Genomic DNA, 13,558 nt, shown 5'->3' on the forward strand with positions numbered 1-13,558 from the left:
TTTGAATAAGAGTAAATTCTGTATTACAATGGCCAAAATTCTAAATGCAGCATCCTATAGCTGTTAAGGTAATTCTGTTATTTGGGAGTTTTAAGTACCTTATTCGTTTTTCTTTTTTTCATGTATCATCATCATGACATGTTTCATTATGTCATTTTGAAATTCATAAAAAATATTGTCAGGTTTCTTCCCCCCTTCCCCCAGTCAAGGTCTCTCTATGTATGCTACTTATTATCCTATATCCTCAGCTTCCCAAGTACTGGGACTATAAGGTATGTTCCACTGTGAACCATCATACCTGGCTAAACTTACATAATATTGTAAATACAGTTAACTCATAAGACCAATTGTTTAAAGGAAGAATTATGTTTGCTTTATTCTCTATGAATGGGAGAACAGAAGAAAAGTAAGACTGAAATGATCTACAGTAGCCAATGCAGTGCTAGGGCCTTATTTTGCTAATTTATTTCTAATAGTAATGAAGCTATCATAATTTTCATTTCTCTTCAGAGGAGAAACATACTAGAAGTCAGACTTAAACATCATTGGTTCTTCCCTTGGCTACTGGGATAAGCAGTTCTTATCGTAGGCTAATCTTCAGAAAATGGAGTCTACATTGTATGTGATTGTTCCCAAAGCTCTACTTATCTTTTTATGTAGAATTTCTTTAACTCTCCAGACATTAGGGATATTACATTCTTGCTTTGAATTAGGAATATAAATTGTTTCTGTTTTTCCCTCTTGCTGTTCTTACTTCAAACCTCTCAAAGGGCTTTTCCATATGTATTTATTCTTTACAATGTACCTAAGAGTTGGATAGGTATGCTATTTAAAACAATACACATTTATTTCCTCAGAATTCTGGAGATAAGCCAGGCACTGGTGGCTCATGCTTGTAATTGTAGTTTTTCAGGAGGCTGAGATCTAAGGATAGCAGTGTAAAGTCAGTCTTGGCAGGAAAAAAAAAATCCATGAGATTCTTCTTTCTGCTTAAACAGCAAAAGGCTGGAAATGGAGATATGGCTCAAGTAGTAGAGTGCCAGCCCTGACCAAAAAAGCCAAATAAGAGTGATACACTGAGTTCAAGCCCTGGTAGTAGCAAAAACACAAAAAATCTGGAGACAAGAATTCTGAAGTCAATATGAATTAAATAAGACCAAATATAGGAGGGCCATTTCACCTTGAGAGGCTCCAGAGGAGAGTCACTCCTGGTCTCTGGTTAGCTTCTGGTCACTACTGACATTCCTTGGTTCATGGTTGCCTCACTTCAGTCTTCCTCTTCTGGTTGCCATCCTCTTTAAGGATTATACTACATGGGATTTTATTTAGGGCATATTGTGATAATCCAAATTACAGTCCTTTCATACAATATTCAATATACATCCATTTACAAGTCTTTTTCTCATAAGGTATTGTTTACAGCTTTCATTCGGATAAGGATATATGGATGTGCATGTATGTGTATACATACTACTTGTACAAATTGATAGGTTTCACTATGACACCTTTATACCTAAAATTAATGGACTTTGATCATATTTACCTTCACTTTCCCTCCTTCCTCTTTTCTTGATCCCTCCTTTTGCTTTTATTTTCTTGACACCTGATTCTTCATGTGGGAAAATATGCCATATTTGTCTTTCTGAGTCTGGTTTCTGATTTTTTCTGAGCTCTAGTTTTATCCATTTTTTTTTCTGGCTTTTTATCTCAAGGCTAGTGCTCTACAATTTGAGCCATACCTCTCTTTCTGGATTTTTGCTGGTTAACTGGAGATAAGAGTCTCACAGACCCTTTTTGTCTGGGTTGGTCTCAAACTTCATCCTCAAAATCTTAGCCTCCTGAGAAACTAGGATTGCGGGGATGAGCCACCAACACCCAACAGTGTTTTTCTTCTTTATGGCTAGAATACTCCATTGTTTTTAGTCTATTTTTTTTCATTTATTGTTGGAGACCCCCTAGGCTGATTACATGACATGTGAATAGTGCTATAGTAAATGTGGATTGCAGGAATCTCTAATGGTATGCTGACTTAGTTTCCTTCGGAAATATATCCAGGAATTGTGGCTCAACTAATTTCGATCCTAACCAAGTAAGTATAATAGGTTCTTTTCCTCCTAACATCCTTGCCAGTATTCTTTATGGACAGTCATAAATTATGTTGAAACTTCTGTGACAGTAGATAAGAGGGGTATAATTATACAAAGTGAGGACAGATTTTAGATAGGAGGGCAGTCAGGAGGAAATAATTGTTGCTTATGGATTGGTTGGGGGTTATAGTACAGAAAGTTTAAATAGTACCCTGTGATGCCAGGCTCCCTGTACACTTCTGTAATTCCAGGTGGATGGGAGACTCTATGAGGATTGCAGTCCAATGTGATCCAGGGCAGAAGTGGTCATGCTCTACCTGAAAAATAAAGAAAATTAAGAAATTTGGCTGGAGATTGCTTGAATTGTGTGTGTGTGTGTGTGTGTGTGTGTGTGTGTGTGTGTGTGTGTGTGTGTGTGTGTGTGTGTGTGTGTGTGTGTGTGTGTGTGTGTGTGTGTGTGTGCGTGCTTGCTTGTTTGATGGTCTGTAATGTGGTTTAAGTCAAGATTTCTTCATATAAAATGTGAAACTAATTTTGTTGGTCTCACCTCTTAACTGATGAACTTCCCTTACCTCTTCCCTTCTCCACCTCATGCCCTTGCAATTAAACTGAGGATTTATCAGAAATTTTCTTTTGTCACCCATGTTTTAAGCATGTGTGAGGGAGGAGAGCCTCCCCTTATCCATTCCTTCCTTTCCTGGTGGAGATTTTGTCTTTGTTTATTAGCATTGCTCTTAAGGAAAAGCAACTCTAAGGACCTGAACAATGCTACTATTTCAGACTTTCTGTCTTTCTGGAATCTGTAGGACACATGCTAGGCTGTCATCTTACTTCCATCCTCATCAGGACAACACAGTCCCTTCTTGGGTGGTACTAGTAGGAATGGAGTCAGTTGTATTTCAGTGTTTTACTTCCGTGGATATTTACACCATGACCATCTGACTGGACTACTACAGTGTCCTAGATTTTTTGTTCTTTATTTTGTCCTTTTTTTTTTTGCCAGTCCTGGGGCTTGAGCTCAGGGCCTGAGTGCTGTCCCTGAGCCTCTTTTAAAGCTAGTGCTCTACCAAGCTACAGCGCCACTTCTAGCTTTTTCTGAGTAGTGTATTAGAGATAAGGGGCTCATGGACTTTCCTGCTCTGGCTGGCTTTGAACCATTATCTTCAGGTCTCAGTCTCCAGCTAGGATTATAGACATGAGCCACTGCAGTTTGGCTGTTATTATTATTATTATTATTATTATTATTATTATTTTGTTGGTCATGGGCTTGAACTCAGGGCCTGGTCACTGTCCTTGAGCTCTATTGATCAAGGCCAGCACTCTACCACTTTGAGCTTGTGGGTCATTGGAGTTAAGAGTCTCACAGACTTTCCTGCCAAGGATGGCTTTGAACCATGATTCTCAGATCTCAGCCTCCTGAGTTGCTAGGATTACAGGTATGAGCCATCAGTGCCTAGCTTATTTTGTCTCATTTTGTTACATTCACAGGCTCTAAAAGACCAAATTGGAATTTTCTTCTAGGAAGTTGAAAAGTTTATTTTCCATAAACTATGATACTTCTTAATTGATGAGTGATAAAGAAGGCCATTCCTAGCCACTGAATGTACTTTCTACTAGCAGGACTGAAAACCTTGGGGTAAGTTTTTGCAGGTTTCCATACTTCAGGTTTTCATTTTGTGTCCAGATACACATAGCTTTTTGAGTTGATCATAGTTGGTCTTGTTTATGCTTGTGTGGAAATAGTCTTTCCTTGCTTCAAAACCTTCTCACTGGAAAGTAAGCATTTATTTCTGATAATATGTATTACAAGCTACTTTTTTTTTTTCTTGAAAGTGGGGCTTGAACTCTGAGGCAGGGTGCTGTCCCTGAGCTCTTCAGCTCAAGGTAAGTGCTATACCACTTGAACCACAGTGCTACTAAGCTGTTTCTTGATAGAAAATGAAATGATGTGCTTCTGTCAAAGAATAAAATCAGCATTTCTGTTTGGTACTTGATTATATGATTGATTTTTTTTTCAGTCTTTAGGATTGGAAGTACCATTTTGTGCCATTTTGTTTAGAGTCCAAAATAAGAGTGGAACGTGTTCTAGAATTTAACCTTCTTGCATTTTTTGTTGTAAGCAGTAACTTGCTTTTAGTTGACTGTTATAGGGCACATACTGATTGAAGTGACACTATTGACTTGGTATCTCCTTGGAACACTGAGTGCTTTGAGGAGTTAGGAGGTGGGGATCTTGACTGTGTGGGTAACTGAAAACGAATTCTGGCCTTATCTTCTCACATCTCTAGGTGCATTGGCCAATGCCCATTTGAAATTCTTGGCTAATCAGCCTTTTGCCTCAACTTGCCACCTTCCTGCCCTGGGATGTGTCTGTTTCTTCTGTTTGATTGTCTGGGCTTAAACCTTAATAGACAGTTTTAACCCCTCCTCCAGCCTTTTTTCTATTGCTGTTTTGTAATACTTTTTTTTTTTGCTTGTATTTCTTTAATAATCTACTCATTGGTTTCTAAAATAGCATCTTCCTTTTATTTTATATGTGATAGAATAGTCTCTGATCTTTCCTTGGACCATACAGAGAGCTTCAAAATCCTGTGAAATTTTCTGATAGGAATACTGGAAATCTGTACTGGAAATTGAATTTAGGGCCTAGAGATTGCTAGGTAAGGTCATGCTGTAGACCTTTTGCTTTTAGTTAGTTTTTTAGTTAAGTTCTTATGTCTATGCCATCACAGCTGGCTTGTTTTGAGACTGATATCCTAACTTTTGCCTGGGCTGGCTTCAAACTATAATCTTCCTATCTCTGCTTCATAAGTAACTAGGATTTAGGCATGTGACATCACACCCTGGGCCCAAAGTCCTTAAATAGTTTTAATGAGGGCACTGTTCATGTCTGAAAGACTAAGATTAGAGATTTAGAACTTTGAGCCCTACTCTGTGGTCTCTGAGGTCTTAGAGGAGGTGAGAAGGATGGGACAGAGTTCAGTCCTGTGGCTAGTTATTTAATCACTCATGTGTAGTAATGAAATCCCATATAAAAAGCCTGGGGTTTTGGTGAGCACATAATGTGCTAGGTGATTGACCCGTGGATTGTGTTTTTCTTTTTCTTTTTAAATTATTAGCTTTACATTAGTTATTTAGGTTCATGGAGTTCATTGATACATTTCTACACGTTTAAAGTATATTGCAGTCTTTCCCTCTGTCACTCTCCCACCCTTCTCAAAACAATTGCACCAGGTTTCATTGTTTAATTTTCAGTTTGTGAACAGTTTACTTCTACCATTTTAATCCTCCTAGTAGTTCAACCCTCTCCTCTTTAGTGCCTATCCTTGGACAGAGCCTGTTTCTCTTTCTCTGTCCCTGTATCCCCTATTGCCAGCAGCTCTCACTGAGATTCTTTATTCTATTTTCATTGATAAGTGTATTCAAAATGACTCCTGGAATTATTTTTTCTTTTTAAATAAGTTTTTTATTGTGAAAATACTGTACAGAGGGATTTCAATTACTTGAGCAAGGTAATGAGTACATTTTTTTTAATGTATTTTTTTTTTTGTGAGAATACCGTACAGAGGGGTTACAATTACATGGGCAAGATAACGAGTACATTTCTTAACAAGCATTGTTGCCTCCTCCTTTGTTTTTCCCCTACCATCCCTTCCCTCCCATCTCCACAACTACACTCCCCCTAAATTGTAAAGTTTGTTTTTTGACATAGCCTAAATTGTAAAGTTCCTTTTTCGACATAGTGTCTTGTACATCTCATTGTTGCAATGACTCCTGGAATTCTTAAGGACAGAGCATGAGGCCTCTCTTTCTCTCACCTGGACCTTGACCTATGTAGCTCTTACTTGGGTCCAGCCTTTATCGGAAAGGTGTGGTTGTTTAAATATATTACTTCTGCAGAGTTGTGGTAGTGAAATTTTGAAGGATTTTGGGAACCTCTGGATTTGCAGTCAAGTGTGACCATACTGTGGAAAACCTGGAGACATCTGCAGAAACAGCACTTTTGTGGGCATCTTCTTCCATACCTGTGGAATCTGATTGAATAGCAGAAATGAAGTGAATTGTAGGGCACTTACTTGGTGTCACAGACTTGGTATCAGAGAACTGTGTGCCTGCCTCTGTCAGACATTGTAGTTATTGTGCTATATGCATGATTTTATAGAACACCACAGTGAGGTAAGGTCTGCTTTTATTTACCCTGTTCTTTGGGTAGAAAAAGTAAAGTCATGATTTTCCCAGGGTTACATAGCTAGATCTTGTTGGAGAATTCAGTGCTTTTTACCCTGAAGTCCTTTAACTTTTTATGTTGAGTCAACTGCTTTTCTTTCTGTAAACGTTACTATCCCCTCTACTGTATGAGATAAGAACTTCCTTTTCTAAGAAGCTTTTTATCACATCCTTTTTCTTTCTTTCTTTTTTTTTTTTTTTTTTAAATTTAGTATCTACCTATGTTGGCCAAGCTACAGGAAGATTGAAGTCAACAATCCCCACTAATCCTCCTCAGTCTCCTGAATGCTGGTATTACAAGTGTCTTCTGTTAAACTCAGCCATAATTTCTCAGCTCAGAAACTTTTAGTTGCTCTCTTACTGCAAGGTAAAACCCATTTCTTTAGGCAGTTATTCAAGGTACAAACTAACACCACCACCTCAGTCTTTACGTGGAACAAAACAAACCTTTACTGTGTTTTTTGGATAGGTCACTCCATTTTTATCTCTAGTTTTTATTAGTGATACAACATGTGTGTTCTAGCTCCTTGTAAAATATAATTGGAAAGTTAGAATATAGGAAAAGAATGTTGGTATAAAAACAGCACATGCTAACCAACTGAGTAGTTCTGGTAATTAAATGTTTTTTTGAGTTAAAAGGGAGAGCAGCTTCATGGAACAGCAGGTATAATTTGAGTGTGGTCTTGAAGAGAGGGTAGCATTTTGAGAATTGTGGTGGTGGAGAGGCAGCAAGAACATGAGTGTATTTAGTAAATTTTGGTCCCAATGAATACTTCCTCTCTGTCTGGAGGGAGCCTTTTCTGAGATCAGGGGATATGCTTTGCCCAGAAATCTTGAAAAGCAGATTGTTTTGATCCACTGACTTTATGTCTAATCTTTGTTTGATATTTGAGTAAGCATGTTGATTATGATTTTATCAAGAGTTGACTTTTTTGTCTTTTGTTTTTTGTTTTCCGTTTTCCCCACCATTTTTGGAGCTTTAAGTCAGAGACCAGGTGCTGTCTCTGAGCTTCTGTGCTCAAGACTAGTGTTCTACCATTTGAGCCACAGCTCCACGTCTAGCTTTTTGCTGGTCAGTTGGAGATAAGAGTCTCACAGACTTTCCTATCCAGGCTGGCTTTGGAAAACAATTCTCAGATCTAAGTCTCCTGATTTGTTAGGATTATAAGTGTGAGCCACTGGCACCCGGCTCAGTAGTTACCTTTTTATACATTCAATAATATATAAAAGAAATTTTAAATCATGAAAGTTTAGAACAGTTTTAGTTGTGGGACATTGAAATAAAGGTATTTAAAGTAAACTATCTTTAGGTTGAGTAAATTCTGATAAAGAATAGTTTTCAGAAATCTTCTTTGTTCATGAACTTTAATTAATTTAGTGGTGCTAGGTATAAAATGACTAGCCAATCATTTTACCTCTGAGCTATATCCCCAGTTTGGTATACAGTTTTGTATTCTATTTTTGAAAACTTGTACTGTTAGAATTTTCTCATGTCATATGATATACTCTGAAAATGTGGCTTCATAATGTATTATCATATATTGATATGTTTAGTATTTTTATTTATTTCTCTTAAATTCACTCATTTATTTTGTAAGTTGCTTTTTAAACATCTTTTATCATGGTTAACTTTCTAAATGACAACTTACATTGTATACTTTTATGTTTTTATAAGTAGCTACATAAATTTCTTTATATGACTATCATAATTTAGCCATTATATCTATTGATAATCATCATTCTAATTTTCACATACATAAGTTTCAGTAATGAAACATTGTTTTCTTCCCTGCTTCCCCACCCCCTTTCCCCCCAGCCAAATCCCAGTCATTAGTGATCTTTTTTTTTTTTTTTTTTGTGGGCCTTGAACTCTGGGCCTGGGCACTGTCCCTCAGCTCTTCAGCTCAAGGCTAGTGCTCTACCACTTGAACTACAGTGCCACTTCCAGTTTTCTGGTGGTTTATTGGAAATAAGAGTTTCATGGACTTTCCTGCCCGGGCAGGCTTTGAACCATGATCCTCAGATCTCAGCCTCCTGTGTAGCTAGGATTACAGGTGTGAGCCACCAGCACCCGCCACTATTGTAGAGAAGACTAGGATGAAAATATTGAGTAAAATGTATATACATTAAAAATTCTTGTTAGTTTTTTTTTCTCATTGCCTTTAAAAAGAGCACTATCAGTTTATGTTCCTAGCTAGCAACTATGTTTCAATTCTTGCTTCCCTCATGTTTTCCAGATAATATTGTCAAATATGAAAATGTAGTGATTGGAATCATGTTATAACATTGCCTTAATCTAATTTTTTGTTGTATATCTTTTCATATGTGACTATTGGATTTTTTTTCCATTTTTATATTTTACATGTAGCTCCTCATTCATCTGGAATCTGTTTTAATTTCATGGAATTAAAACTGCTCAATTCTGGAGGAGATTCAAGGGCTAGTGGACCTTGAAATTGTCTGGAAAAATTTAGAGGATAAAAATAAATTTTGCTGCCTTTGGAAAGTAGTTTGTTTCAAATTTATTTAAAAACTTATTTTAGTATTACTCAACTCTATAAAGTATGTTGGTCATAAGAACATCCTGCCAAGAAAAAGACACCCCCTCCCTCCCACAAAAGTACAAGGGAAAGAAATCTTGATTTAAAAAATTTATTAAGGGGTCGAGACTGTGGCTTAGTGGTAGAGTGCTTGCCTAACATGCATGAAGCCCTGGGTTCAATTCTTCAGTACCACATAAGCAGAACAAAACAGAAGTGTCTCTATGTCTTAAGTGGTAGAGTGCTAGCCTTGAGCAAAGGAGCTCAAGGACAGTGCCCTGAGTTCAAGCCCCAGGACTGGAAAAAAAATTATTAAGTATATGTGTTCAGTTGCATGCATGTAGTTGGTTCATAAGAAACTATATATAAAATTTGATCCGTATTTTTCTTTTCCTTCTTTCTTTTCTTTGTGCCAGTCTTTGGGCTTGGACTTAGGGCCTGGATGCTTTTTGCTCAAGGGATGCTCTGCCACTTGAGATATCGATGGGCTTTTTAGTTGTTAATTATAAATAAGAGTCAAATAGATTTTCAGATCTCAGCCTCCTGAGTAGGATTACAAGTGTGAGCCACTGGCACTAGATAATAGACAAAATTTCTCTTGTATTTTTATTTTTTATTTATTTTTTGTCGGTTGTGGGCCTTGAACTCTGAGCCTGGGCGCTGTCCCTCAGCTCTTCAGCTCAAGGCTACTTCCCTGTCACAGCGCCAATTCCAGTTTTCTGGTGGTTTATTGGAGATAAAGAGTCTCAGGGACTTTCCTGCCCAGGCTGGCTTTGAACTGTGATCCTCAGATCTCAGCCTCCTGATTACAGGTGTGAGCCACTGGCACCCAATGAATTTCCATTGTTTTAAGCCACCAAGATCTTCATTGCCAAAACCATCAGAAACTACTGTTTGCCCTGAGGGGAGAAGAGGGCTACCAACCTGTTTCTTTTTATTAAAAATAAAATTTTATTTATCCTTACATTAATTATTAAATAGTAACCATTGGTTTTTGACTTGTCTTTGCTATTGATTGTCACCTGTTGGTTCTCATTGCAAAGTAATAGCTTAAACACCACAAAAATGTCTTTAAAGGTCCTTGGTAGGTAAAGATTGGGACTTAGGTATAAAAAGAACTATATGTTAAAGGTTTTTTAAACTGACAATCGATGAGGGAATCAAGCACATCATTAGGGGGTTCAGAGAAAATGTAAAATAATCTACAAATTTATGTGCAGAGAAAGAATGTTGAAATATATTGTTTATAGAGACAGAACTCCGGGGGGGATGTGCTGGCAGAGACTGGGAGGTTAATCAAATCTTCTACCTAGCAGCATAAGGTACAGAGTTGTAAAATAGCTCCTATAGTGTAAAGTTGGATAAATCGTAAGCAAATATGGTAATTGGTATTGGTCATGATTTTTTCCCCATGTTACTGTGAACAGCAGTAGATGACTTTTTATAGTTGTACCATTATGTTGTTAATGCAAAGGCATTTAAACATAATTTGGTTTTATAATTTCAGTAATTGTACATAGTAGATTTGGGTTTGGCTTTTTCTTGTTAGTCTTATGGATATTTATAATTTGCTTTTTGGTATCATATCTTTTTCTTTTTTTTCCCCAGTTACTGATGGTGACTTGTATTCTGGCTATAAGGGACATAACAAATGCAATCTTGTTTTGTATGCTTTTCTCTTACAAACTTATTAAAATTATATCAGATTATTGAGAGGCAATGTAGTAGGTTGAAAAGAACTGACATTATATTATAATCTGAATCACTTATCTGTATACCAAGATAGGTACATTTAGGATTTCATGACCCTCGACAGTCTTCATTTTAATTTCTCTTGAGCATTTCAGTATATATTAAATAACTTTAAAATGAACATACATATTTTGTTCAACTGGGCTCAGTGTATCTGTCAGAATAATAATGGAAAAATTCTTTTAAAATGATTATTTCTGGTATAATTTCTCTTGATAAATGATGCCCCCTAGTGAATTTGTCTTTCCAGAAACCCTTTTGAGAGGCAATAATCAGTACAGTGAAATCTTTAGAAAGAACTTTCTAGCAGTTAATACTGTGCTTAAATATTTTGTTGAGATAACAAATTTCTGTCCCCAGATGTGTTTGAACAAAGATTTGACAATCCCTAATAAGTCTTAGGTTAAATTAATGAAATTATTCTAGATAATTTCTAAAATCTCCTAGCTTCAAGGTTCTAGACACAATATAGACCACTAGTCCTCAGCCAGCAAATACTTAGCTTTTACTGAGTGCTTAGCATTTTGGGGTTTTGAAGGTTGCAAAGTCATGGATATGAGTTCAAGTAAACATGCATCAAATGAGTAAAACTAGCCATTAGAGAACATGCACTCTGTTCTAGAGATTCTCAAAGCAGTTTTCTTTGTCATTTAATTCTCACAATAATCCTGAGGCAAATCTTATTTTCCTAGTGCATAAATCAAGATGTAGAGAAGTTAAATAGTTTGCATAGGGTCATACAGTAAGTGATAGAACTAGGACCAGCTTATGTAAAATAATAGTGGGTAGGTTAATGTAGTTTTAACTGTTTACAGCTCTCTATTGGGGTACTTAGTTGTTTGTACCAAGTCAGCTTAAATTGTATTTGATCATATTTTCTTTACATTGCTTAAGACTGTGGTTTCTGGTTAGCTTCAATCATATAAGTGGTAGTTTAATAATTTGTATCTATAGATCCAGCATGTAAGTTGTTTATTTTAAAGATGTATTTGACTGACACATTTATTCATTGATCCTACATTACTTTCTTTAAAATATTCATTATTTGTAATTTAGAGAATTTGCTCTCATTATGTTGCTGAACATTTCCTGGAGGGAAGTCATGGCTTTTAGATTCCTTTTGCCTTTCGGAGCCATTTACCATTCTCTCCCATTGGATTTTCAAGGCTATAGTAGCTGTTGCCCTTTTAGGTTTCATCACTGACTAAGTAGAAATTGATTTTTCTATTTGTAGGTAAATTCATTTCATCAAATTAGAACTAGCTTTTGATATTTTAGATTGACATTTTATGTTGTGTTTGGGTCAATATTATATAGAGACAATTTAGGGTTAATCTTCAGTCTAATCTTTGGAAAGATAGGGTGAGCCTTGATGAACACAGGCATTATTACAAATTGCGATATATAAGGTCGCTTTTTTTTGGAAAATTCCATGAGATTTTCTAGTTTCCATTTATCAAACTATTTCTTTCTGCCAGAGATTTTTATATAATCCCTAACTTGTATATAACCAAGTCACAGATTAATGATGACCTTCAGGGCCCGACTGCCCCTTAGGTCTCATCTCTTATTTCCGTTCTGTGTGCACCAAAGACTCGTTCTCATTATCTTTCCATTTAGAGTATAAATGAGAAATGAGAGGGAACATGAGAAGGAATGAAATTGGAAGCTTTCTTCTGGGAGGAGAAATGCACAGAAGTGCCCAGTGTAAGATTTAAAGTCTAGAAGGATTAAGCAGGGGTACTAGACAAGAACATTTCAATTAAAGTAGGAGCTTATAAAAATCTCATTGGACTCTTCTGTGCTTTTTGGTGAAGTGGTCAAAACACTTAAAGATTTCTTGTAATTTTTATGAATTTTTTTCTCTACTTTGTTTTCTTTTACTTTTTGGCAGTACTGGAATTTGAGCATGCTTGTTAGGCAGGCGCTCTACCACTTGAGTCATTCCCTCAGATCTTTTTTTTGGGGGGGGGTCTGGTTGTGGGGCCTGAACTCGGCCTGGGTGCTTTCCCTCAGCTCTTCAGCTCAAGGCTAGCGCTCTCCCACTTGAGCCACGGCGCCACTTCTTTTTTTTTTTTTGCTTATGTGGTGCTGGGGAATCGAACCCAGGGCCTCATACATGCAAGGTAAGCGCTCTACCACTGAGCCACCTTCCCAGCCCATCCCTCAGACCTTTTTTTGTTTTTAGTTATTTTTTGAGTTGGGTCTCTCATTTTTACCAACAGCTAGCCTTAAACAAACAGTCCTAAGCCTTCTGAGTAGCTGGTATCATAGACACACACACACCATCATGGTTGGCTTATTTGTTGAGATGGATCTAGCTAACTTTCTGTCCCAGATGGCTTTGGATCCCTCTGATTTCCCCACCCTTGTAATTGAGATTATAAACCACCATAACTGGCCTTGTATTTTTCTTCTTTTTTACTATTCTAGAGGTTTTTCGGGCAGTGAAAAGATATCAAAATGTTACTTAGGCAATAGAAATTAAGGAATAAATAATTTGTGGTCCACAATTTGTGGGCCAAAACCTGTGAACCAAGTGATGAGTGTTGATGAAGGGGAAAAAATATGTACAAGCCAGTCACAGAGGCCTTTGAAAGAGCAGGCCGATAGGAGAGGGGCCTCCCACAGTCTATGAAAACTAACAAGAGATTGGAGGCAGTCAGAGACAATGATTCCAGATTAGATTTTATTCCTAGTGGTTAAAGACTATGCTATTGATATTATTTTCAGGTACATTTTGAGTAGAGTTTTCTTTTGTAGGCTGACCTGAAAACCTGATCACTATTTATCATGTAATTTCTGTTAGACTCAGTACAGCTGAATTTTGGAATGCTACCTGACCTGAGTTTAGTTCTGTGGCTGTTGTCTTTCTATATTTTGATAGAATTCTCAAACTACAAAGCCTAATTTTTCATCTGGGAGTTAAAATTTTGACTGTAAATTGATTAA

General features: G+C 36.8%; 1 protein-coding gene across 3 annotated transcripts in view; it reads left to right on the forward strand.

Annotated features, from left to right (window-relative positions):
* Nucleotides 1-13,558, forward strand: part of Lclat1 (lysocardiolipin acyltransferase 1) — a 153,295-nt gene that overhangs the window by 12,431 nt on the left and 127,306 nt on the right. Inside the window, exon 1 of one of the 3 annotated variants that reach the window (XM_070025312.1) lies at nucleotides 3,623-3,723. The exons of the other annotated variants lie outside the window; for them this stretch is intronic. Within the exon in view, the coding sequence (XP_069881413.1) occupies nucleotides 3,689-3,723 (35 nt within the window). The 5' untranslated portion in view covers nucleotides 3,623-3,688. Of the gene's footprint in view, nucleotides 1-3,622; nucleotides 3,724-13,558 lie in introns of those variants that run through there. 3 annotated transcript variants of the gene reach the window in all.

Source organism: Dipodomys merriami, unplaced genomic scaffold, assembly GCF_024711535.1.
Source record: "Dipodomys merriami isolate MVZ:Mamm:240054 unplaced genomic scaffold, mDipMer1.0.p SCAF_17, whole genome shotgun sequence".
Lineage (NCBI taxonomy): Eukaryota > Metazoa > Chordata > Mammalia > Rodentia > Heteromyidae > Dipodomys > Dipodomys merriami.